The sequence below is a fragment of the Aspergillus puulaauensis genome, chromosome 7, assembly GCF_016861865.1.
Source record: "Aspergillus puulaauensis MK2 DNA, chromosome 7, nearly complete sequence".
Lineage (NCBI taxonomy): Eukaryota > Fungi > Ascomycota > Eurotiomycetes > Eurotiales > Aspergillaceae > Aspergillus > Aspergillus puulaauensis.
In genome coordinates this window covers 743092-766721 of record NC_054863.1, presented here as the reverse complement: position 1 = coordinate 766721, position 23630 = coordinate 743092, and the positions used below count along the sequence as shown (strand labels likewise).

General features: G+C 52.4%; 12 protein-coding genes across 12 annotated transcripts; 4 read left to right on the top strand and 8 right to left on the bottom strand.

Annotated features, from left to right (window-relative positions):
• Window positions 1-16: 16 nt before the first annotated feature.
• APUU_70315S (uncharacterized protein) lies at window positions 17-2032 on the bottom strand (the record flags this gene model as incomplete). Its single annotated transcript, XM_041695174.1, has 1 exon — window positions 17-2032. One exon carries the CDS (start codon window positions 2030-2032, stop codon window positions 17-19), a length of 2016 nt encoding a protein of 671 aa, XP_041560931.1.
• A 235-nt stretch (window positions 2033-2267) lies between these two features.
• Window positions 2268-3375, bottom strand: APUU_70314S (uncharacterized protein; the record flags this gene model as incomplete). Its single annotated transcript, XM_041695173.1, has 4 exons — window positions 2268-2907; window positions 2964-3169; window positions 3220-3290; window positions 3342-3375. The coding sequence occupies 4 exons, from the start codon at window positions 3373-3375 to the stop codon at window positions 2268-2270; spliced, it is 951 nt and encodes a 316-aa protein (XP_041560930.1).
• A 960-nt stretch (window positions 3376-4335) lies between these two features.
• On the top strand, window positions 4336-4776 carry APUU_70313A (uncharacterized protein; the record flags this gene model as incomplete). The annotated part of the gene is made up of 1 exon (XM_041695172.1): window positions 4336-4776. The coding sequence occupies one exon, from the start codon at window positions 4336-4338 to the stop codon at window positions 4774-4776; it is 441 nt and encodes a 146-aa protein (XP_041560929.1).
• A 98-nt stretch (window positions 4777-4874) lies between these two features.
• On the bottom strand, window positions 4875-7046 carry APUU_70312S (glycoside hydrolase family 3 protein; the record flags this gene model as incomplete). The annotated part of the gene is made up of 1 exon (XM_041695171.1): window positions 4875-7046. One exon carries the CDS (start codon window positions 7044-7046, stop codon window positions 4875-4877), a length of 2172 nt encoding a protein of 723 aa, XP_041560928.1.
• Window positions 7047-7587: 541 nt separating this feature from the next.
• APUU_70311S (uncharacterized protein) lies at window positions 7588-8094 on the bottom strand (the record flags this gene model as incomplete). The annotated part of the gene is made up of 1 exon (XM_041695170.1): window positions 7588-8094. One exon carries the CDS (start codon window positions 8092-8094, stop codon window positions 7588-7590), a length of 507 nt encoding a protein of 168 aa, XP_041560927.1.
• A 265-nt stretch (window positions 8095-8359) lies between these two features.
• APUU_70310S (uncharacterized protein) lies at window positions 8360-10294 on the bottom strand (the record flags this gene model as incomplete). Its single annotated transcript, XM_041695169.1, has 3 exons — window positions 8360-9402; window positions 9468-9697; window positions 9753-10294. The coding sequence occupies 3 exons, from the start codon at window positions 10292-10294 to the stop codon at window positions 8360-8362; spliced, it is 1815 nt and encodes a 604-aa protein (XP_041560926.1).
• Window positions 10295-11723: 1429 nt separating this feature from the next.
• Window positions 11724-12367, bottom strand: APUU_70309S (uncharacterized protein; the record flags this gene model as incomplete). The annotated part of the gene is made up of 2 exons (XM_041695167.1): window positions 11724-12154; window positions 12223-12367. 2 exons carry the CDS (start codon window positions 12365-12367, stop codon window positions 11724-11726), a joined length of 576 nt encoding a protein of 191 aa, XP_041560925.1.
• Window positions 12368-12675: 308 nt separating this feature from the next.
• On the top strand, window positions 12676-13624 carry APUU_70308A (uncharacterized protein; the record flags this gene model as incomplete). Its single annotated transcript, XM_041695166.1, has 3 exons — window positions 12676-12680; window positions 12728-12764; window positions 12812-13624. The coding sequence occupies 3 exons, from the start codon at window positions 12676-12678 to the stop codon at window positions 13622-13624; spliced, it is 855 nt and encodes a 284-aa protein (XP_041560924.1).
• A 589-nt stretch (window positions 13625-14213) lies between these two features.
• Window positions 14214-15869, bottom strand: APUU_70307S (uncharacterized protein; the record flags this gene model as incomplete). Its single annotated transcript, XM_041695165.1, has 1 exon — window positions 14214-15869. One exon carries the CDS (start codon window positions 15867-15869, stop codon window positions 14214-14216), a length of 1656 nt encoding a protein of 551 aa, XP_041560923.1.
• A 511-nt stretch (window positions 15870-16380) lies between these two features.
• Window positions 16381-17925, top strand: APUU_70306A (uncharacterized protein; the record flags this gene model as incomplete). The annotated part of the gene is made up of 1 exon (XM_041695164.1): window positions 16381-17925. One exon carries the CDS (start codon window positions 16381-16383, stop codon window positions 17923-17925), a length of 1545 nt encoding a protein of 514 aa, XP_041560922.1.
• Window positions 17926-18477: 552 nt separating this feature from the next.
• Window positions 18478-21505, top strand: APUU_70305A (uncharacterized protein; the record flags this gene model as incomplete). Its single annotated transcript, XM_041695163.1, has 17 exons — window positions 18478-18559; window positions 18619-18676; window positions 18721-18752; window positions 18797-18842; window positions 18887-19025; window positions 19071-19395; window positions 19457-19527; window positions 19572-19679; window positions 19725-19741; window positions 19791-19934; window positions 19979-20039; window positions 20090-20197; window positions 20256-20308; window positions 20361-20613; window positions 20677-21047; window positions 21116-21257; window positions 21317-21505. The coding sequence occupies 17 exons, from the start codon at window positions 18478-18480 to the stop codon at window positions 21503-21505; spliced, it is 2199 nt and encodes a 732-aa protein (XP_041560921.1).
• Window positions 21506-21631: 126 nt separating this feature from the next.
• On the bottom strand, window positions 21632-23488 carry APUU_70304S (uncharacterized protein; the record flags this gene model as incomplete). Its single annotated transcript, XM_041695162.1, has 4 exons — window positions 21632-21677; window positions 21737-22112; window positions 22189-23298; window positions 23350-23488. The coding sequence occupies 4 exons, from the start codon at window positions 23486-23488 to the stop codon at window positions 21632-21634; spliced, it is 1671 nt and encodes a 556-aa protein (XP_041560920.1).
• Between the last annotated feature and the right edge of the window lie 142 nt (window positions 23489-23630).

The following is a 23630-nucleotide window of genomic DNA, read 5'->3' as shown; positions in this document are numbered from 1 at the left end:
TTTGGGTGATTTGGTATTATCCTGCGAACAGACTGTCGAATAGGGCAATGTCGATTCCTTGAAGATCCCAATCGTCTATACCAGAGAGCATCGGGTCATGTAGTGCGTCACTGGCAAGGTGATCACTGGTAGGAATCTGTAGCTGTTCTGGTTGGATATCAGGATACTCTGCATGCAAACCAGATAGTACACCCTGGGGCTGATGAAACATTTGCTCAGTGAAAGCTTGACCGAGGTCAGTGTGCTGCGCGGACCTGAAAACACTCCCATGTTCAAAATTAATCGTGCCAAAATACGGAATATGAATATGAAGTGCTTCATCCGACAGTCGTCCAGAAATCTCACCCTCCCCCCTCGACGAGCTCGTGCAGTATATCGCGCCATTAGCAGCGTTGCTCTCAACATCCAGCAAATGGCGGATGATGTGTGTAAGTTTCGGCGCTATTGCGTCTGAAGTACTCTCCCGCGCCATGGACTCTATAATCTCAGATGTACGCTCCATCATCCCACGATCCATCGGGCGGCTGTGCATGAGGAAATTAAAGACACTGCTGTGTCCAACCCGGTGGCTCCGAAAACTGATATGGGCTAGACACATGACGGTGGTCGCGACGAAGGCGAGAAAGTCACACCCCCGGCAGTAGAAGTGGGCTGGGTTGACGGTGCGGAAGACGACGTAGCGCGAGAGGAGCTCGCGGCTGGCGTTGACGGCTGTGATCCTGCTGTAGTCGTATATATTGTTGTTTTCTGGTGAGCACCGCAGCAGGTACGGCATATGCAGCCGGGCGAGGAGGTGGTGGTGTGTGAATTGGATCATGAGGCGGATTGTATCGCTGACTATGTCGGCCTCGTTGGTGAAAGGGGGTATCAGCCACCACTGCGGTGGCATCTGGGCAGCGGCGTCTTGCAGGAGCTTGTCGGTCTCGCGGGTCTGGGAGATATCGTTGATATCTGCAGCTGTGCGCTGTGGGATACGGCCGGAGACCTCGCAGTAGATGCGTTCCAAGCAGGCCATGGGGCCAAATGCCGACACGTCCTTGGGGATGGCGAAGCGGCCCTCCACCGGGGTCTGTGGTAGGCCTAGCATGAGCGACAGGTAGCGGTCCATCTGGATAAGACGGAAGCAGACGTAGTCAGGGTCAAAGGCTGCACGGGTTGCGGGCTCGAGGAATTTCAAGTACGGCGAGTTACGGCCCTGGTGTATCCCCATGACCTGGGCGGTTGCTGTTGCGCGGCGAACGGCCATCCAGGCCCGGTGGAGATGGCCAGTGTAGTTCTGATACATGACTTCGAGCAGGATGCACTGCAGCGCCTCGACGAAGCCGGTGAGCTCGTCGTTGGTATTCACAAGCCTTATCGCTCGGTCTACGCAGGTGGCCATGATCTCGCGGTAGGAGTCTCCTAGGGGGCCCAGTTTTTGAATAACTGATGGGACGACGCCTTGAAGGAATGTACCGAGCAGCATGAGACTGCGAGCAACCAAGACCGGGTGTGATCCTGGCGGGGGAAGTTGCAGCATCTCGCGTGGCGATGGCGGCTTTGCGTCCTCTGCAACAGCACAGGGAGAGCAGACTATCTGGTACAGGGGGATCGAGAGACCAGTGGGGAGAGAGGCAATGCCGTCAAGGTCATGTTCGCTAGGCCAGGCGGCAATGAGCTCGCGACATAGTGCATCATACTTTCCAGACCTGTCGGATGGAACTGAGATCTGCTTCGATGGTGCAGACGGGGCTTGTGACACCTTTTGATGCTCGCTGTCCTCCGAGACTGAGTCTTCCAAACTTTCATCACGGGCCGTATTGACCAGGCGCGCGAGAAGGCCTTCCACTCGCTCAAGCCTCGCCTCTGTCTGGTTTGAAGTTGGATGTGCAGTGTAGCTGTCTGGCAGCTCCTGGCTGATACACGCAGTGCCGCGTCGCTTGCAGTTGTTGCAGACAGCGTGTTCGGCCGAGAAGATGCACCGCACCTTTCGTCGCTTGCATTCCCAGCAGTTATGGGTGCCTTTGCGGACTTTTCTTCGTTCGGGGGGCATAATTATGATAATTATGATAATTATGATAATTATGATAATTATGATAATTAAGATAATGAATGAGAGTGAGGATGAGAGGACGAGAGAGAAGAGAGAAGAGAAAGTGTCATCTCGGCTGACAAATATTCGGCCGAATTCGGAGGCTTCACAACTATACCAACTAATACCAACTACAGGTAGCTATACCATAGCTATACCATAGTATACCATAGTATACCAAATAACTAGTTACATCCTAATCCTTTCCCCTCCAAGCGTCCTCCAAAAACTCTCCCGCCTTGACAAACCGAAAGTCAGCCAGGATGCGATTCCACTCATCAGAAGCCCTAAACGCCCCCTCCAACAGCCCCAGCGACATCCCCGCTGACACAAGCTTGGACATGGGCTCAACCTGCTCCGGCGGGATAGAGGGATGGTCAATCTTGGGTACCCACGACGGCTGCCAAGTCCCAGCTTCCAGATCCGCCTTGCTGAACTTGTAAAGCGTGAACGGCGCACCACCACGGGCCTTCTCACCAATCGCAATGACTTCGCGCAAGGTGAGCAGGTCGCCCTGGACACCGCTGATTACGGGCCACTCGCCCTCGTATTCGAGTGCGCGGGCGACGACGGCTGCGAAATCCTGTACTGTTATGAGGGCGAGTTTGGCGTCTTCTACGCCCTCGGCGAGGATGGCCCGGCGGTTGTACAGGTCGATTGGGAATTCCACTTGGTGGAGATGCTTAGACGACGGGTAGGGCCGGGTGAGGTAGTTGACGAAGAGGCCCGGGTGGAAAAGGGTGTATTCGAGGACTTTCCTCTCCTTGTTGAGTTCCGCGAGGTAGGTCCGGATTGTGGTCTTGTAGGAGTACCAAGGGAGGTGTTCGAATGTTGAACTTTTTGAGCAGTTGTTAGTTGGTTGTCACTCAGTGATATCGGAGATTTGGCTCACGCTGCCCACTCGCTAGGAGCGAATCGTTTGACGCCTGCGTTGACCGAGGCGTCGATGAGGCGCTTCTGGCTTGGGCTTTCTACGTCCTCTTGCTCTATGATGAACGAAAGCACGGTGTGCACTCCTCGGAGGAGTTGGGTGAGCTGTTTGGTGTCGCTGTAGTCCGTCTTGACCCAGGTTACGCCAGAAGTGCCGGCTGGAGCGTCCTGTAGATGAAGTCAGCGAGGTGATATTATCATGAATACTCGCGCCCTACCTTTCGAGACAAGATGACAACTTCATGCTTCTTCGAGGCAACAAGGACATCGGTGATTTCCTGGCCGACGTCTTCAGGGCGTTAGTGGGAAACAGCATGCATGCACTGGTAAGGGAACGTACTGCCGGAGCCACCTGCAATAGCGATCTTAACCATGATGTATTGGTACTTGGACTAGGTAATTGTTTGTCGAGCAATTGTTTGTCGAGATACTGTTTGGATTTCTCAAGTTGGGCATGCTGCGAGCTCTATATAGACGCTTCGACCGAGGGTTCGGCCGAACTCCTCTACACCAAGTAAGCACACACCACCATGATTGATAATCATCATCTCTATTGCGCAATAGTTTAGAAAGAAAATCGGCCGAATTATCGCTCTCCGAAGGACAGTCAAACCTGCCTATAGCGAATTAAATGAGACGGACAACTGATCTCGCTATAGCCAGATCTCGCTATATCCATTGGTATAAATATACATATATATATCTATAGCTATTAGACAAGTTTTATGTAAGGTTTAATACGAATTATCAGTATGAAGAGGTATTAACGAGACAGGTAGGGTTTTCAATTTTGACACAGTGGTCTTCTCGCTATATCCGGGCTCGGTATAGGCGGTTTAACTGTACTAAGTTATTGTCTGACAAGCTGAAGCCTTACTGGACAGTCGCTATCTTGATATGCAGGATAATAGACCGAGAATCGCTTATTACTGTATGGCTCTTAGAGCGATGCCGAGGGTCCTTAAGATTAATAAACCCGGTAAATGTGATACATATCCATAACAGAAGATTGCCAGCAAGGCTATAAAGTCAAACCCAGAGCAGGCGGCTGAAGATGCAATCACCCTTATTGGATAATCGACCGCACATTCCCAGATCCTGCCGGGCGCCGGGCGCAGTGGAAGCTGTTTAGTGGGCGGCTCCCAGTGATCAGCGGGTGAGGCGCTGCCAATGCCAATGCCTGGTTGGGCTTATTTATTGCTCTGCCTGGCGGGGCTGTGTCTGTTGGGCTTATATAAAGAGCGAATGCCCATAAACGATCACGAATCAATTCTACTGTCAAATATCACATCCCTTCCCTACACCACAACCACTCATAGCCAACAACAATATCCATGTCCACAGTCACAGTCACAATGAGGGATCCCTGCGCATCAGTCTCGCCTGCAGTCAAAGGCGGCTTCCTGCACACCATCTGGAGCCCCTTCGCCTCCTTCTTCCACACATTCGGATCCGTGATCGGCTTCTGCCTCACATTCATCTTCGGCACCCTCCTGCCAGGGGCTCTTGCCCTTATTGTCCTGGTCCTCTCCGCTTTTGCCTTCTGGGAACTGCTGTGCTATCTCGCGAGGAAATCTGGGTTGGCGGCGTGGTATGCATCGATTGACGATGATATACAGGAAAAGAAGAGAAAGGAGAGGGAGGAAAAGGGGGACTTGGAAACAGGCGCAGAGAATATTGATGCTGGGGATGAGAAGAAGAGGGTTGAAGTTGAGATTCAGGTGCTGGAGAACTTGTTGCTTGAGAAGAAGAGGGAGTTGGATTCTCTGGAGTGATTCTCTGGAATGTCAAAAGCTTTGGATACTGTCTACGGGTTCGATTGGTTTCTCCTGTACAAGTCTTCTCGCGAATGATGGCTACACTCTATAGACTTCTATAACGATATCTCGGTTGCAGCGCACTTTCGATCTCCTGCGAACCCTGCGACCTCGATCTTCAGCCGTTGGGTCCGCAGACTGAAACTGCCATTATCCCATTTCTGCACTGGCCGAATCGAGGCTGATACCTGGACCTTCTTCTCTTGTTCTGCCTGCAAGTCCACAGGCACAAAGCCCAGTAGAACCCGAGTCGGGAAGTCTTTCACCCCTGGCAGCCCATATACCTGCGCAATGAACCGTCCTTCTCGTTCTCCAGTGTTTTTGACTGTAAACCTAACTTCGATATTGTCCTTGTCCAATTTATCTGCAGCGGCATCCTTCACTTCCCACGTTGTATATGAAAGACCAAACCCGAAAGGGAATGCTGCTTTCACGCCGAGTTTATCGAGTAGGTGTTGACCAAACCACCGAGTATACTCGATCTCAGCAGCATCTCTATCGAAGAACGGTAGATGTGCCTCGTCTGTAGGAATTGAAAACGGGAGTCGTCCGCTCGCGTCTACCTTTGCTAGTAGAACATCAGCGAGACCATGGCCTCCTTCTGACCCGCTGTACCAGCTCATCAGTATTGTAGGTACTTTGGTCTTCCAATTCTCCATAATAACGGCTCCAGCCGTGACTATCGAGACCACAGTACTGCTATTCTTTGCGGCCACCGCAGCGATAAGCTCCTCGTCTTCTTCACGAAGACGCAACGAAGTTCGATCACCGCCGATTCCAGGCTGCATATCACCGCCGGAATCTATCTTTCCTTCGAGCATGGCCAGTGTCTCCCGCTCTTCTTCTGTTTTAGTGGGAGGAAGGCAGTTCCTGAGGGCTTGGTTGTCTTCCAGTGGGGGAGTTATGTATTCGCCTTCGTCTTCGTAGGTGTATCCGACAACGCATATCACGGTGTCGACCCGGCAGGCTAGCTTCTCTGCTTCGTCTCGTGTATCTGCGAATAGAACCTCGACGTCTGGTAGAGCTGCACGAATCCCTTCTAGCGGTGTCACCACGCTAGGAGGGTAGACTTGCGAAGAGCCCTTGTCGCCGGTGTTCGCTATATTGGCGAGACGACCGACAACAGCAACTCGTTTCAGGCTGCCAGTCTGGAGAGGAAGAAGGGGCTTCCCATTGACGGGGTCGTTCTTCAACAACACCATCGATCGTGCCGCTACCTCTCGCGCCAGGGCCCTGTGCTCGTCGCAGAAGACAACATCCCGTCCAGGCTGGCTGTGCTCCTTGCGAACTGCGAATTCAAGCTGCTTCCTCAATACCCTCTCGCACGACCTGTCCACATCATCCCACGAAAGCTGCCCTTTCTCCAACGCCTCCCCAAGATGCATCCCCCGTTGTTGTGTAAACGGCGCCTCAATATCAAGTCCATTCCTCACAGACAGCGCCGCATCCCTCAACCCAAACACAAAGTCCGACATGACCAACCCGTCAAACCTCCACTCCTCCCTTAATATCTCATTCAGAAGATGCCCATTCTGCCCAGCCCACTCCCCGTTCACAGAATTATAAGCAGACATAACCCCAGCAACACCAGCCTCCCGCACCACCCGCCGAAAATGCTCCAGATACACCTCACGCAGCACATCCTCCTCAACCCTCACATCAACCCGAAACCTCGCATTCTCCATCGAATTCAACGCAAAATGCTTCACACAAGCCATAACATGCCCCTGCACACCACGCGCAAGCGCCACCCCAAACGCACCCAGCAGCACAGGATCCTCGCCATACGTCTCCTGAATCCTGCCCCAAGCCGGATGGCGGGGGAGATTGATGCAAACTCCCGCATAGAAATTCGCACCCTGCGCCGTTGCCTCGAGCCCAATTGCGTTTCCGACTCGGTGTTCGAGCGATGTGTCGAATGTTGCCCCGCGCGCTATGGAGACGGGGAATGCGGTCGACTTCCCCATTACGATTCCCCGCGGGCCGTCTGTGAATTTTATTCCTGGGATGCGGAGACGTGGGATGCAGCCGTGGGTGTAGGGCGTTGGGTTGTACCGGTTTAGGAGGATGGAGCGTTGGCCTTCCCAGAAGGGGGTGTCGCCGTCTAGGAGGGAGAGGCGTTCTTGGTGGGTTAGTTGGGAGAGAAGGGTTGTTGTTGTTTGGGCGAGGGAGGAGCCGGATTTTAGGGCGGATAGGGCGTCGGTGAATGTATACTCGTTGGGGGACATGGTGGTGGTTGTGATTTCTTCTATCTTCAAATATGTAGTCAGATAAAGTGAACAGCGGGAACCAGGTGTGCCTGGCAGTGACAAACTGTTAGAATATAAATACTTCAGTGGGGGAGTGGGAATATGTGTGTGCCAGTGGCTGATACTCCGCGTACTTTTAGGCAGATAACCTGCATTTATCCGATGGTGCCACATGTATCTCGCCCGGTGATGGCGGGTGGATGAGGGGGACATGTGCATATTGGGGACGATGAGTCGTTTGCCAGCGGGGTATGTTTATAGCAGATAAATCTACTCAAAAAAATCATTCAGGTCTAAAGGTAGGCAATCAGACCTTCCTACACTACGTACATCATCAATATCCCTACGCCGAAGTGTTGATGGGACTGATGTCAATTTACCTGATAGATATATTAGCCTTACATTGAGTGATAGCTGTGATTGCTTGCTCTGGGTTCTTCCTACGAGAACTTGATCCTTGTGCTCTGCCACATTACAAACATTCCATATCACACAACAACAGTAGTACTTTGAACACCACCTATTTGTGCGCGCCTTTGCTGATCAGGAATTCAACTATCTTCCAATCTTCCCCACCCTTGGCAATAGATAGCATGCTCTCGCCTCCAAAATTTCTCCAGTTGATATCAACCCCTCCATGAGCAAGGAGCACCTCGACGAGGTCCTCCCTGCAGCGATAGACCAGGAGTTCCATTCCCTCATGCAGTAGAGGGCTCCCTCGTAACGCGGGATGTTTGGCCACATGCGCAATAACCTCGTCGCTGCCATGCCGGAAGATGAACTTTAGAGCGTCATCATTGTTGCCAGCTCTCAAATCCCATGCGGGGCATCCAGATGTAAGAAAATAATCCAGTGCTTCCATGTTATCACATATGATGGACTCATCCAAGCCATCCAATGCTGTATCTGCGAGGGATTCCAGGTCTGGGATAATTGAATGGCGCAATGGCCGTTGCGTACGGCAAGGCGAACTGCATGTCCGTGTATCATAATCTCGACGAGGTCTTTTATATGGGTAAAGATGCATTCGAGAACTGCAGTCTGACCACTTGCAGCAGCGGCCTTCTCCATCTCAGAGATTTCGTCGCACAGGTCGAACGAAGTCCATCGAAGTTGGGCTTTGGAACCTGCAATAAATAGATCTCGTGTACGCTTGTGCATGATGTCGGCACTGGATACTAATGTTAGGGTTAGTAGTGCTCCATTACCATGAATCTGCCTACTAGCATGGCTGAAAAGTATAGAATAGCTGCTACTCCCGGGTATACTATATTATTAGAGTGGCCGCCGCCTCACGCAGTAACATCAGGATAACACGCAAATCTCCTATCACCCTCATCCCAACCAACCCCCTGATGAACCATGAGGAGATTTGAGGGATCAACCTCGCGCTTAATCCTCAACAGCTGTTCATAGTTCTGCTCACCCCAGAAAGAGTTGATATGATCGGGCTCCCACGGATCCGCCTCATTGATGTACGCGCCTGAACCAGGTGTGAATGCTCGTAGAGGCTCCATGGCATCATGCGCGCGCTGCGCAATCCGCTGGACGAGTTTCGGGTTATCAATTGAGCCGTCGTATGTTCGGAAGTGCAGGACCTGCCAGATCCCCTCGCGCCAGTGCGGCGATATCGAGGGGTGCCCAGGTCCACCGGGGCGGTCTGATTCGGGCATGCTCTTCTTGGTGTAGACGGTTGGCATTGTGAGGCAGAGGACGAGGACCTGGATGGATGGCTCGAGCGGGTTCTGTTGGACGTTTAGGAAGTCTGAGAGGATGTCCGAGAGTTCTTCCTGCTTGTCCTCGGCGAAAGACTCGCGTTTGACGATGCGGCTGGAGAGAGCCCACGCGGAGCCGGGGAAGATTCCGAATTCCTGGACCTGCACGAACGGGTCGAGGCCCTCGCGGAAACTCTCTGTACTCTGGACCTTGACGATGCCAAGGTTGAATGTCGTTGCGAATTTGGCGAGAGGCCTCATCGATTCCACGGCTTCCTCGTGCGTGAGCAACGGCGTCGCAATAAAGACATACGTGCCCACACTCAACATGGTGATATACCCACCCCACCCCTCCTCCGCCCACTTTTCCGCATTCCCAACAAGGATATCCATGAGCCGCCGCTGCTGGACGGGGAGGAGGTTCGTGAAGATCATTTGCACGAATTGGGTTTCCTTCTTCGGGTACACGCGTGTTGTCATTTCGGTGATCACACCGAATGTGCCACCGCCGCCGCCGCGTAGGGCGAAGAAGATGTCCTGGTTCTGGCACCGGTTTGCTGTGACGTGTGTACCGTTGGGGAGGACAGCTTTTAGTTGTTGGACGCTGTCGACGCCGAGGCCTGGTATCTTATTATTAGCTCGCTGACGGTAATCGGTGGGCAGTGATCGGTTCAGTGGGTTGTACCTAGTTCGTTGGAGAGCATACTGTGCCCAGCTCCGGTGATCCAGCCCCCTGCTGCGCCAACAGTGACGGAGCTGCCGCCGACAATGCGATACCCGCGTGGCTCAACAAAATCATATATACCCTGGAACTGCTGTCCCGCGCCGAATGTAATCGAGTCACCGCTGGACTCGGAGCAGCCATCGGCGATGAAGTCTTTGTTGAGTTTGATAGGTGGTTGAAGGTTGTGCATCCTAGCCAGTCAGCCCTACCTGACAGCCGCCTGACGCAGAGTAAAAAGGGACATACCAAAGAGCCAACGAGTCAGGTGCGGAGCTCCTCCCCATATAATCATGCCCCGTATTCTTCACAACAAGCCTCAGGTTATGCTCTCCGGCAAAGACCAGCGTGCGCTGAACATCCTCCACGCTCTGCGCATCAACATACTTTGTCGGCACACTCCCCTGCTCACATTTATCCAAGATCGGCGTAAGAATATCCGGCCGGATCACCCCAAACGTACAACTGTCCCCCGTTGTCTGACACGCCCCCCACTGCGACTGCACATAGTATCCGAACTGGCCCGTTGCGAAGGACAAGTCGCCGCCGTTCTTTTGAAGGTTCGCGCATTGGGCGTGGTCTGGTGTTTGCGATTCGCCGTTGTATCGCGTGTAGCAAGGGGCCAGCATGGGTTCGCCATTGCGGAGATGGCCGGAGATTGTTTCGTTCAAGGCGTCCCAGGCAGACTCTGGGATTGAGGCAACGGAGGTGGTGGCGCGTGTTACGGCGAGGGCGAAGGTCTGACTCGCGAGGGTCGTGAGGAGCACGAGATTCCGATGTAGTGGCGCCATGGTGAGCCTCTTCGCTGTGGCTCTCTGCTCTGAGCTCCGGAGTTTGAAGATAAAACCCCTTCTTCCAGACAACCCACGGCCCTCTTAAACCCTCCAACTGCTGCCTTTAGTACACGCCCTGCCCTCGTCCCTTGGCATACTGTCCCCCAAATAGAATTAGGGTATGATTGGCCAATTCCTCGGAAGGGATTGTCAATCGCCCTCGATCCGACCCAGTCCCACCACAGCTCAATGCGCTATTGATTTGGCGCATGCCAACGATCCACGTCGCCTGAGGAGAAATGTGATTTGTCTTGAATTGCTTTTTTTGTTTTCCTGAATCTGCAGGTGAATCTATTTTTCGCAGTTGATGAGTCGCGTCTCGTATTCACATGGGCGGCTTGAGAGGTCCGCTGGGCGAAGCGATTTGGAGACTGACGAGTGAAGGAAAGGGGGAAAGTAAAAAGAAACGAACTGTACTTTGGACTCGTGGTTGGGATTGTTGCTTTTGACAGGGGTTTCGCTTAGAAAACTGGACTAATCACGAACCGCCGACTCGGCAATTTTTGCGGGGCTGGCCGCGCATGGGTCGATCGCAGGCATCATTAGCAATGACTATGGGACAGGGAACACAGATAAATCCCTGAAATGGACAGTGAGGAATTTGCCCATTGACGACTTTTCATCTGCCGAATCAACGTTCTCGGTGTCATTGTTGTGTTCACCTGGTGTGATGGATAAACTCTAGTGTGTGGAGTGGCGGGCTGAGATGTGACTCCTTGAGCCGGGCTGTGATCGAGGAACTCTTACAGTTGGCGGGCAACATTGTTGATAAGGCTTGACTGCTGAAATGGTTTCCAACACCGGGTCCCGCGCAGCTGAACTGCACAAGGCGCTGGAGAATGCTTGTTATCGGTGCAAGAGTTGAAGGCATTTATAGCCAGCACACTGTACAGTGTACTTAATTGTACTTCAAACAGCAGCAAGACCGTCCGTGATATAGATTCTCAAACATGATTGTTCGAAACCATGAGCGCAGTATGCCCCCCCTTCCCAAAAGCCTAAGTAACCCGAGCTAGCCTTGAATGTTAGAGATGGAAATGGCTTTCCGGGTAATCGACAGGAGACTTACTGTTCCTGCATTCGACGACCGTATTTGGATCCCACCCGCGCTGTCACAGTAAGAAGCAGAGTCTCAAGACGCAGGGCGTATAGCTGGCAAGATATGTTGAGGCGATGGAGACAGAAGTCAAATAAAGTGAGACAACCCGACCCAGCTGCAAAGTGAAGGGCTGTATTCCTATGGCGATCAGACACTAGACCAAAGTCTATTCCTGAGTGCCTCTCAGCAAGGACCTTAACCGCGTCCAGATTCCCCCGGCGGGCCGCAGTGAGAATTGGATGATCGAGATACACCATATCCAGAGAGTCTTCAATGGAAGCAGGGGCGCTAAATGGCGTTATAGTGACAGAAAAAGGCGTCTGGCTTCTGATCCAAGAGTGTCTCCAACAGTGACACATTCCCCTCGTACGCGGCAGCCCGGATGGCAATTGCGTATGAGACTTTGGCTTCAATGGGCCCAGCATACACCTTGGAGCAGAAGTCACCCAGGAGAACCCAGGTGGCTCCGTCTGTGAGACTAAGAGAGATCGTCTTCCAAATCCAATCCTGCGTGCGTGGGGTGACATTGGTGATTCCCATTCCAGAGAGGATAAGATTCCCAGATGTTTTTATCGTCGACACCATGGGATATTTTCCCGTTTTTGCTCGCCGTATTACATGGAGTAGCACCAACCTAGCCAGGGGAGTATAGTAATCCGTATATATGCGGACTGTCTCAAGGCGCAGGAGTATATTCTCGACGGCTGCATTAAGTGAATCTAGATAACCACAAGTCAGTCCACAACGTCAGCAGAAAAAGGATGCAACAGAGCAATGTGATACTCACGACAGACACGCCTCAGGGCCAGGAACTCCAAAGTTTCTTTCTCACACAGCTTTTTCATTTCCGGTAGGTTGCGCAGGAGACGATCGAAGCAAAGCTGGACGACCTGGTCGGTGAGCTCCTGGGGGAGCTTCCAGGGAGACGCCATTCCTGTATTTGCCGATGATATGGAAGGAAGGAAAGAAGTGTGGATGAGAAGAAGTTGTAGAAGTGAGAGAAGGAGAAGACAAAGCAGCTTCAGTTATTTCCAACTTTCACTGCCCAGTCACTGCCGATTCAGTGCTCTAGCACTTGTTGAGTAGTACTATCAGCTGTACTGGTAGTTGTCATTTTCTTTAGTACTTTGTGTTTTACCAATGCTCATTCAACTGCTTGGTATAGAAATGGACTACTGAGTCTTGTGTTGCTGCTTCTGCCTGATATCTGAGCCTTCATCTCGCGTACTTCCATCGCCCGATGCGGTTAGACTGCTATTCACTCAGAAGCAAAACTCGCAACTAAATATCAGAAAGCAAGCAATATTCACTGTAAAATACTTTAATCAGGTTAGTTCATGATATTACGGGTCTCATGATTCTAATTTTCCCTCCAGATACTGTCAAGTGTTCCAGTCGCGGTGTGTTCCTCCATAAACACAATTTGCAAATCCTCAACGGCAAACAGAAACACGTTGGATGTGGACGGACACGTCAAACATCAACCAGAACCAAAAGCACAACACAACAGACCAAAACACTGTACAAGAAAAGAGAATCTCGCCGCACACAATGGAAGAAATCCGCTCCTCGCTGCAAAATCTCGACAACGCAGTAATTCTCGACCTCCTCAGCAACGCCGCCCTAAACCACCCAGAGGTCAGGGCCAGCATCCAAGGCGCAGTAGATGCAAAGCGCCGCGAAGAGTCGGAGCGCGTCTTAACCTTCGACCACTTATCCAAGTCCGTCTGGTAAGAGATCAACATCCGACACAAGCGGCTGCGCGACTCGCAGCAGTGCGATGTGGCCGGGGATGTGTACTGGGATGTTCGAGTTCCATTGGACGCATTGAGAAATCCTGTGGGCCCCTTGCGAATGCGCAGACGCGGTATAATGGGCTTTCTACGCTGAGGAAGATTGGGAAGACGATTTGTTTGTCTGAGAATACGATGGGGAGGGAGGTGAGGAAGGATTTTAAGAGGGAGTCGGAGTTGGATAGTGTGATGTTGCAGATTGTGCAGGGGATGGGGAACGAGGAGAGATGGAAGGTCCGAGGCGACAAAGAGACTGATGAGTCGCTTTGGCCGAAGCTGTTGGAGTTGAAGGAGCTGGCGGATCCTTATTGCGTTATGGAGGGACTGCAGGGGGTTTTGGATGCGTTGGAGAGCGGTTACCATGAAGTTTCTCATGAACCGAACCCGCCTGCATAGGATGGTAAGGACTATGAGGAGTAGGAGAGGAGCAGCAAGAGGAGAAAGCAGAGTCCAAGCGCAGAACAGACTGCATTCCGGATTGACCCGCAGATTAGGTTCCTGATAGAGTGAGCATGCTCAACTTTGTTGTATTTTACTGCTTGTTGGTGGTTAAATTCTTGATTCTGCACGTGGACATTATCTGATCATTCGATGTATTTATTACTCATCTTCTGTACCATATATTGTTGACATAATGCATTAAGACGGTCGTCTAAATGGCACGAGCTTTTTATGGTACTATGTCCATGACAGGCATATATAAGTAATACAAGACAAGAACTAAACTTCTATTAACAACCAGGCTCTACGTAACCTCCCTTGACAGGAGTCCCTGTGTGAGATGCGAGCCAAGCATTCCCCGTCCTTGAACGGCCTTTCCCGCTGTTGGGATAGTCGGCAGGGGGTATCAAGAATGCAAGTCTCCTTGCACTCTCAGACCCGCATCTGCATTGGCTATGTCATTGCCAAGATGATCTCAGATCCAGGGCTTGTTTTCGCCTTGCGTTGTCCCAGGTTGTTTCGGGAAGTCAACAGCTGTAGTCACTCAACTCTTTCCAGAGAATTGATGCGGAAAGGCCAGTTCCATCAGATTCTGGATGGTAGGGGCGATTGGCTCCGTCAGGAAACACGTAGCGAAAGTCATAGCCAGCGTGAGTACTGCCATGCACAAGTCCGAGTCAAAGACCTGCTCATCTATCAAGAGCGGCAACGAAACGAGAAAGAAAGCCCAGATGTTGAAGGCAACCATGTTGCTGAACATGCGGTTCGCAGCCCTAACCGAATAGTATCGTTTCCACGCCGCAAGAGACTGTTTGATCAGGACAACCACGGAGTAGGGGACCACCGTGTTGAATGTCAGCTCCTGGTCCTTGAATGAGTAGCAGCTCACGACGAAAATGACCGTCGCCGCACCGACAAGCACGATTTTCGGACCGCGCGGAGCCTTGTAGCCATTGTCAACGTACTCTACCCCCGGCGGACGAAGGCAGGATTCGTAGTCCAGAAAGACGTTGACGAACTCTTCGAGCATACCTGAGAACAGCTGGAAGTCCTGGTCCGCTGCCCTGCCCAGCGCATATTTGTTTGCAAACAGAAGCAGGCGTTCCACTCTGATGCGCAGCGAGACGTCGTAGCTGGCCGGACTATATCCCCCAGCCGCAATGTCTTCTTGGTAGCTCTGTGACGTTCTGATCGTCTGTAGGATCTTGCTGTACACTTTCTCAGAATCCGACTTGATCTCGTAATTCTTGGGTTGGGATTGATGCTTCAGTCGACGACGGATGCGATATCTGGCCGCCCATCTTTCGCCCTCGTTCCACACAGCATCCCAGAATTGGACGCCGATTTGCCAGACGATGGAGAAGGCTAGGACAGTCATTTTGAACAACTGCTTCTCGGAGGCAGCTCCAATTACGGGCGATACAGCGGCCAAGAAATAACTGAGGTTGCCTATCGCCGCACCAAGCACCCGCTCCAGACTCCAGCTGTACAGGAGCCACAGGGTGTGGAATTCGTATTTCCAGATGTAAAACAGTTGCACGAGAGCAATTACCCGGGGCCCAATCATTCGCGCGTTGTAAGCCCGTTCGTCTCGCATGAAGGCCGCGACGGTCCCAATGAGGAGGAGGAATACCAGTAGAGCGAAGAAGGCCTGGACCAGCAGTCTGTACCAGACACTGACCGTTCCCTTGAAGCCCTGCCTCCACATCCGAGTTTTCGCTGTGATGGCCTGTGCCAGGCGCCTGAGCTTTTTCTTGTCCGCCTGATGCAGAAAGTCCAATTCCGAGAGCTGCCTCAGCTCCAGTTCGAGGGCCGTCATGTTCAGCGCAGCAAGAAGGCTTTGAACGGCAGGAGGAACATCTGGCAGTGTTTCCTCCGGCTGCATCTGCGCTGAGACCTTTGCAGTGCTTTCTTCATCGCCAGAGACGCGACAGTGGCGCCTCATCCAGTGGCGAAGTGGTTCCTCCTCAAGCGCGCACTCTTCCAAACTGTCTGGAAGCTCGTCTGTAACGACCGATGCAATGTCTGCGTTGCCAGTCGGTGTCCGCCACACGCCGCAGAGCTCCTTGTCGGCGCGACGGTTCTGGTTCCGGCCAACAGGCGACCAGTGCAGAATAAACCGCTGCACTGCGCGGACCATGCGGGCAGGATGGCTCGGGCTCGGAGACTCCTGGACTTCACAGGACTTTTCATCAGCCATTGGTGTGTATGGATGAGAAAGTCTGAGGAGGGTTGGTTGGTTGGTTGGTTGAGAACAACGAAGCTGCTGCTGTGGCCAGACATCATGCAGTGGTACGTCAACAAATATTGAATTGTTACGACGACTGTTCCCGAACTGGCAATCCGCTGCTGATATGAGGCTGCTGATCCACCGGATTATCCCACCCCTTGATTGAGCAGGATGGACCCTTTGGCACGCGGCCAGTTTCAGCCCTGCTTGCGTGTACTTTTCTTGGCCACAAAATGTCTTGTAGAGGAAGATTGCGGCGCGTGGGTCCCGCCATCGTCATCTCATCTGAGGTCGGACTGGTGATCAGCCTGGTTCGTTTCTCAAGAACAGCAAGTCGGGCCTGTCAGCTGTGAGGGATGGATTCCTTGCTACCAGTCGAGTCTGTGCCAAGTGAAGGGCTGGTGTATATATAGTCTCCTGGTTCTACACACTAAACATTCATCGCAGTCTACAGGGGCAATTTCTCTTATAAAAAAGGAACATGACCCTATTTGAGACCACCCCCAAGGGATCTGTTACCCATGTTGAGTATACCATTCCCGATGATGAGCCGGAACCCCCCGTTGAAAGGTTCTTCACCCAAGGCTTGAAGAAGCAAGAAGTGCAATGGTTCAAGGAATTCATCACCGTCCAGAGCGCGCACGCAATCATGCTCCTGGAGCAAGGCATCCTGACCAGTGAAGCCGGCCAGCAGATCATCCATGGCCTGCAGCAGCTTTCCAAGGCCGATCCCGCCAGTCTGGCCATGGGCAAACACCCCAGTGCCCTGTTTGAAATCGAGAGTGCTCTGACAGGCATCAGCGGCGAAGATGCGGCCCACGCGCTCAACACTGCCCTCAGCCGAATCAACCTCGGGGCTACAGTGACTCGCCTTGTCACCCGCGGGCTGGTGGACTCCCTGCTCAACAAGATGCTGGTCTTCTCGAACGTGGCCCTCGAAAGAGCAGAAGAGATGAAGGGCGTGCCAATCCCCTACCGCACACACCTACAGCCCGCCCAGCCCGGAACCCTAGGCCATTATCTCCTCAGCATCCGCGACGGGGTGCTCGATGTCTTCGATCAATTCACAAGCGCATACCCCCGACTCAACCGAAACCCTCTCGGGACTGTCGGACGCGCAGGCACAAGCGTCCCCATCTGCCGGGACCGCACCACAGAACTCCTCGGGTTCACATCGCCCGTGAGCAACTCTTACAACGGCAAAGACGGCGCATACGGGATCGAACTGCTCTCCATCCTAGGCCAGCTCGCCCGCGCCCTCAACGACTACCTCACCGATTTCTACTACTGGTCCAGCGCCGAGCTCGGCGCGCTCGAACTCCCCGATGACTTCTGCGGCCACAGCAGCTACATGCCGCAGAAGAAAAACTACCTCGTCGTCGAGGCCGTTCGTGCAGACACGGCCAAGATTCTAGGCTGGCACGTCACCGCGCATTTAACCAGCCGCGGCGCGGGAACTGGCGATCATATGCTTCACGGGGTTCCTGAGGACCTTGCCCAGGCGCTGTCTATTGCGGGGCGCGCATTAGACGCGGTGTCTCTAATCACGCAGCGGTTTTCGGTGAACAAGGGCCGTGCCCTAGATGCAATCGGCTGGTCCACGGCGAGCGGGCTATCTGAGGAGCTGACGAGACGCTTGGGGCTTACGCACCGGGACGCGCATGGGAAAATAAGACATGTTGTGCAGCGCTGTGAGGAACGCAAGTTGGGACCGTCGGATCTTCGACATGAGACGCTGCGTGAGTTTCTGTCAGAGGCTGGTGTGCAGGTATCCGACACGGATGCGGTAGAGCTGCTACGTGCCCTGAGCCCAGAGCAGTTTCTGCGCACCCGGGTCAGCGATGGATCTGTTGGGCCTGAAGCCACCGATGTTCTGGTCCGGAAAGCAAGGATGGAGGCAATGGAGAGGCTGAAGTGGTTGAACAAGACGTTGAACCACTCGGAGGAGGCGAGCAAGAAGCTCAGGGACAGTATCATCAAGTACACCCAAATAAATCATAATAGCAGAGTCTGTAAAGATTGCTAGTCAGACTGCCTGAATATCTATTGACCTTTCTATTTCGATGCATGGATGACTGGATTAGGGCTGGTTGAGCAAACACCACTGCAGTTATAGATGTTAACCTTCTAGATGTATTTTCTCTGCTATCTTCGCCTCTTCTAATTTATTTTCTTTATGGCTGTTTTAAGTAAAAATGAAACCATTATACAGATCAAACAATCAGACGATGGATCTTGGGATTAGAGATTTAGCATCAGGTAAAGCGAGATACTCTATTTTATTAGCACTGACTGCGCGTATTCACAATAGAAGACTGTCGCATCGGATATTCGACATTATCAGATTACCAGTGAGTGATACTTCTTGGCTGTTTATTCATCCTTGACCTCGGACCGTGAAGCATGTGGAGCAGCCCGTATAGTACCTATTATTGGATAATATCTCCCCTCTCCAGCATATTTAGCACCATGATAGGCTGCTATAAGACTCCACCACCGAGTCCTGAGTCTGACTCGACTGTCCTCCGACCCTCTCGGCAATTCCGTGATATCCTGCACGTCAATCTTCCAACACACAATGGACGACCGGTCGCCCACCGAGCCAAGAGCTCGTCATGTCGCGTCCGCTGTGGGTATCCACCGGCGGAGCACTAATGCCTGTAAGTTGTAACATATGGGTCTGTCTATTTGGATAGCGCGATTAGCTGACTCGCGCAAGGCCAGCGCTGCAAGCGGAAGAAGATCAAGTGCTTCTACAACAGCGCGAATACCCACCGGTATGTTGCAATCACTACTATAGATGCCCCGCTAATAGTAGCAGTAAATGCGTCGCTTGTGCCAAGTCGCGTGCTGGTATGTCTGTCGTTCTAGTTGATACCAGGTTGCTAACAATGTAGACTGTCAATTTGACCTCCCTCCTGACGGCGTCTTTAGAGGTGATGGGTATGTACTTATTGAAGTAAACCGACAACAGCTAATACGTGCAGATACGTTGCCACTCTGGAGGCCCGCATCCAGACCTTGGAGGCACAGTTACAGGCGGCGAATTCCCAGTCTGCTCTTAGCGGGAACAATGTGCATCTCACGCCCCCGGAGGATGCTGAGCGTCTTGGAGTACAAGAACATGTAATATCCATCCTATAGTTTGATGTATCCTACTAACTCCACCAGGACCTCAGAAGGGCCGCTACCGGGCATCCCAGCCGACGGCCGCAAGCCCAAGATACCCTATTCAAGTCGCCGCGAGCACCTCAAACGTCGAACTTTGACGTCACGGTCCTCGATATGCTGCATGGCAACGCGTCTACCTCAGAAATAGCAGAGTCCCTGCCTCCGCTTCCCTCTAGTGCCAGCGCCCGGACTCTGGTGGACACTGTCTACTTTTATACCCAGGCGCGGTACTGCATTGTCGACTGGACTCGGGTCCGCGAGTGGCACCAGGATCGAGATGCAATTGCTTATATTTCGACCCAGGCCCCAGTCGAGGCGCAGAGAGGTATATCTCCTTTCTCCTTGTCTTGGTTGGTTTGGTTTGGATCGGATCTAACGCCTTCAAGGAGCCTTCTTTATCTGGATTATCTATGCCATCGGTGCTCGTCTGATTTCGAATCCGGAGAATTCATATGAGGTGTGTATAGTATTCATTAACAGCGAGCCATTCTAAGTTATTAGGAATACTTCGCTCGTGCCCGATGTTATCTCCCCGCTGTGATGGCATCGCAAGACTCGGCGACAGTCCAAGCCCTGCTATGTATAGTGCAGTACTACTTTCGTGCTCCAGTACGCTTCCCTCACCTTGTGGTCTAACATTTGCTAACCATGCAGACTGAATCCCCAATCTGGTTCGTCGTCTGCCTTCTTTCTAATTTCCCCTAACTTATCATGAACCAGGCATCTAGTAGGTTTTGCACTGCGACTATGTATCAGGCTTAGATTCCATCGCTCTATTTCGAATACTCGAGAGTCGAGAGATATAGACCCGTACACCGTCGAGCTTCGGAAGCGGTTCTTCTGGTGTGCATATTGTTTTGACCGGTATGTCTCTCAATGATATAAGTAGCATATCTGATAACTGGTAGATGCCTTGGAATCCTGTCCAAGCTTCCATTTGGGATTAGCGACTCGGATATTGATGTCGAGGTGCGTATACTTTATATACAAGGTTATACGGCCGACTACTGACCTTGTAGATTCCCGTGGATATCGACTGCACATGCACAGACCAGAACAAGATCCAAGAACTGCAGCGACTGCAGGCAGCTGGGCAGGATGGGCGTGAAGAGGGGACAGTGACGACAGTATGTCAATAAACATAAAGCAGCTTACCTGTTTCAACGTATACTGACAGCCCTATAGATGACAGCCACCCTGCACCACCTGCAAGTCTACCGCATCCGATCAAAGATACTGTCCGTCATTCATCATTCATACCCTTTGCTTAATTCAACACTAATATCACAGATCAAACTTCACTGGCCCACACGCCCAGAAACCCTCCTTCGACGACGTAATGCGTCTCCTCTCCGAACTCGATCAATGGCGCCAACAAGCACCACGCAACGACGCCAGACCCTTCCCCCAGCAGAACCCCGACCGTGTCGAGGCCACATACCTCCAAGCAATCCTCATCATCATCAGACCAGTTCTCATGGGTAATCCCATTGATCCCGCATTAATAAAACTCTGCGGTGACTTTGCCGCCGATGCTTGCGAGGTACGTCCGTCCCTTCACCCACTTTACCGTACAGCCATTAATCCATTAATACTTGATTTATAGAGCGCCAAAACCCTAAGTCTAAACCCGCAAACCCAAGCCGACCTCATAACAGTCTACCACTTCTTCTACTGCGGCATCACGCTCCTGCAATGTCTCGCAATCGATCCAACAGCGCTAACGCCCCGGCGCGCACACCAGGCCATCAGCGCCTGCCTGAGTGCGCTGGCGATCTACACCCGCGAACTCCCCGCCGCGTCCCCGTTTCTGAAGCTCTTTGAGGATGTCTCGAATTTGTTTATTCGGAATGATCATTATCAGCCTGCTGTTGGCACTGCTGGCGCTGCTGTTGGTGGGGTTGAGGTGGGACAGAGGGAGGGGTTGAAGAGGTTGTTGGATCGGATTGTTTGGAGTGGGCCCGAGGAGATGATGGGGTATTTCTTCTTCTTCCTTTTTAAGTTGCTGCATTGTTTCTGGTGGCTTTGCTAACGGGTTGTTATAGGATCTGGCAGTCGGTATCTGGGAAAGAACCAGATTCAGGGAATGGGAATGGGAATGGGAATATCAACCCTCCGATGCCAAACCAACACAATCAACAAGCCGAGACGCAGTCCGCTGCAGAATCTTTAGAGATCGAAACAATGGTACTCACACTCCTACTATCCCTGCCCCTGCTCCATACGTCACAACTAACTCGCTGCAGTACGACTCCATCCTAGGAGGCCAATCTACCGTGCTAGGTCTGGATACATCACCACTGACAATCCCCGACATCTCGAACCTGTTTACGCCGGACGTGGAAATGGCGGGGCTCTGGGCTGGATCGACGCCTTGGTTGGACTCGTCGACTTTGGAGTTTGAGAGGATGGTTGCGGAGAATGGGTTGGGATGATTGGATAGCTTTACGATGGTATGAATTATGGATGATGTATTGGAATTGCTAGAGCGATATGGGTATGAAGAGTAGAAAATGAGTTGGGATCATGGCATGTAGAGCAACCGTATGGATATCGGTATATCATGACCGATCTAGCTTCTTTGCATCTTTCTCAAGGGTTTTGCTCCTGATATCAGTCAGTCATACCACACAACAAAGAAAGAATGAATAAATAAAGATACTCACTTAATCCTCTCCAAATCCCTCCCCTCAATAACCTCCTCCCCATCCCCATCCCCACCCTTATTGCTATTTCTATTCCCTTTCAACCCCCTAACCCCTGCAACCCTCCAAGGCCCAGTAAACAACTGATCAATCTCCTCAACCGTATACCCCGCCATCTCGGGCACAAGCAAGAAAACATATAAAATGGCAACCCCGCACCACGCCGCAAAGAAGATAAACGCGCCCCAGTTATTCGTCTTCGCCAGCAGCGAGGGCAGCGCGTACGTCATGGCGTAGTGGAACAGCCAGTGGAAGGTCTGCGTTAGGGCTGCCCCGAAGGACCGGATGCGGTTTGGCCAGAGTTCGCCGCCGAAGACGTAGGGGAGGGTTAGGAGGCCTTTTTTATAGGCATAGTGGTCAGTTGCCAATCCTTTTTTGGTGGGAGAGGGGGTACTCAAGGGCCCAGGGCTTACCGATTGAGTAGCCCAAAGCGTGCAGGAATATAGCAGCCAGAGCAGCCTCGCCTGCAGAGCGGGGAGCGCCACTGTCGTTCTCGACCTTGGTGTACACGCCGATATAGATATCTGAGAGCATTTGGAGGGAGATGCCGATGAAGAGGGAGTTTCTGCGGCCGAGGACGTCGATGAAGAAGAACGACGCGAAGAGGCTGAAGAAGAACTTGGAGAGCGCGTACATGCAGGTAAGGAAGAGGTGGTATGTTGAGTCCCCCTCGACACCTACAATCTCAAGTACAGGGATGAAGTAGTTTGTGATGGAGTTCCCGCCTGAGAGCTGGGGGAAGACGTATAGTATTAATGCCTGCTGCAGACGGCGGATGTTGGCGGGGACGGTGAAGACTTCTTTGGCGATGCTGACGATCTTTGAGGGGGAGTTGTCGTCTACAGCGGAGGATTCGATCTCTGTTTCTGAGCGGATGGCCTCGGTCATGGCTTGGAGTTCTTGCTGCACGCGAGGATGGGTGGCTGGGAGGCGTCGAAGGTGGATGAGGGCTACCAGGGCTTCGTCATGGCGATCGCAGAGGAGGAGCCAGCGTGGGGACTCGCAGAGGAAGAAACTGGCTATACACCAGAAGAACATGAAGATGCAGGGTGCGAACCAGACGACCTGGTATTGGAGTCTGCTCGGGGCGATGTGCAGCTGGATGCCGTAGACGCAGAAGTCAGCCACCATAAGCCCGATGCCCATCCCAACCGAGAACCAGGCTGCGAGGAGGCCGCGGATCTCGGCGGGTGCTATCTCGACTATGGACATGATGCTGGTGACGCTGAGAGCACCGATTCCAAGGCCTGAGACTATGCGAGATGCGTATAGCCCTGCTACGTTGGGTGCCGAGATGGCGACGATCTGTCCGATGAACCATACACAGCAGTATACACGAAAGGACCACAGACGACCGATGCGGTCATTGATGAAGAATGACAGAGCAGCTCCGGCGGCGTCACCGAGGTAAACGAGGGAGACGAAGTTCTTGATAGCACCGGCGTCGGACCCAGAACTGATGCCAAAGTGGTTCTGGAAGCCTGGGAGGGAGGGAACAGTTGACCCCATTCCTTGGTCCCATGCTGGAAGAGTTAGCCTCATAGACCTGGATATAAGCTAAAGGTATTTCTCACTCAGAGTGACAGCAGCCGAAGCATACATCATGGACGACAGGATCAAGGTCCGGCTGAAGATGACTTCGCGCGGCGCGTTCTTGATCTGTCGGCCATAGTTCGCAAGGGACGTTTTGCTGAGAATGCCTTTAATTCCCATTCTCAAAGAAGAAATGTAATGCCCGGCACAATTCAATAGGGGCAGAAAGTGTAGCCACAAGGGCTGGCGGCATTGAAGTAGATAGATGGCACTCCAACTGGAGATAACAAGGCTTCGGCACTTCCGAAATGGAGATAACAAT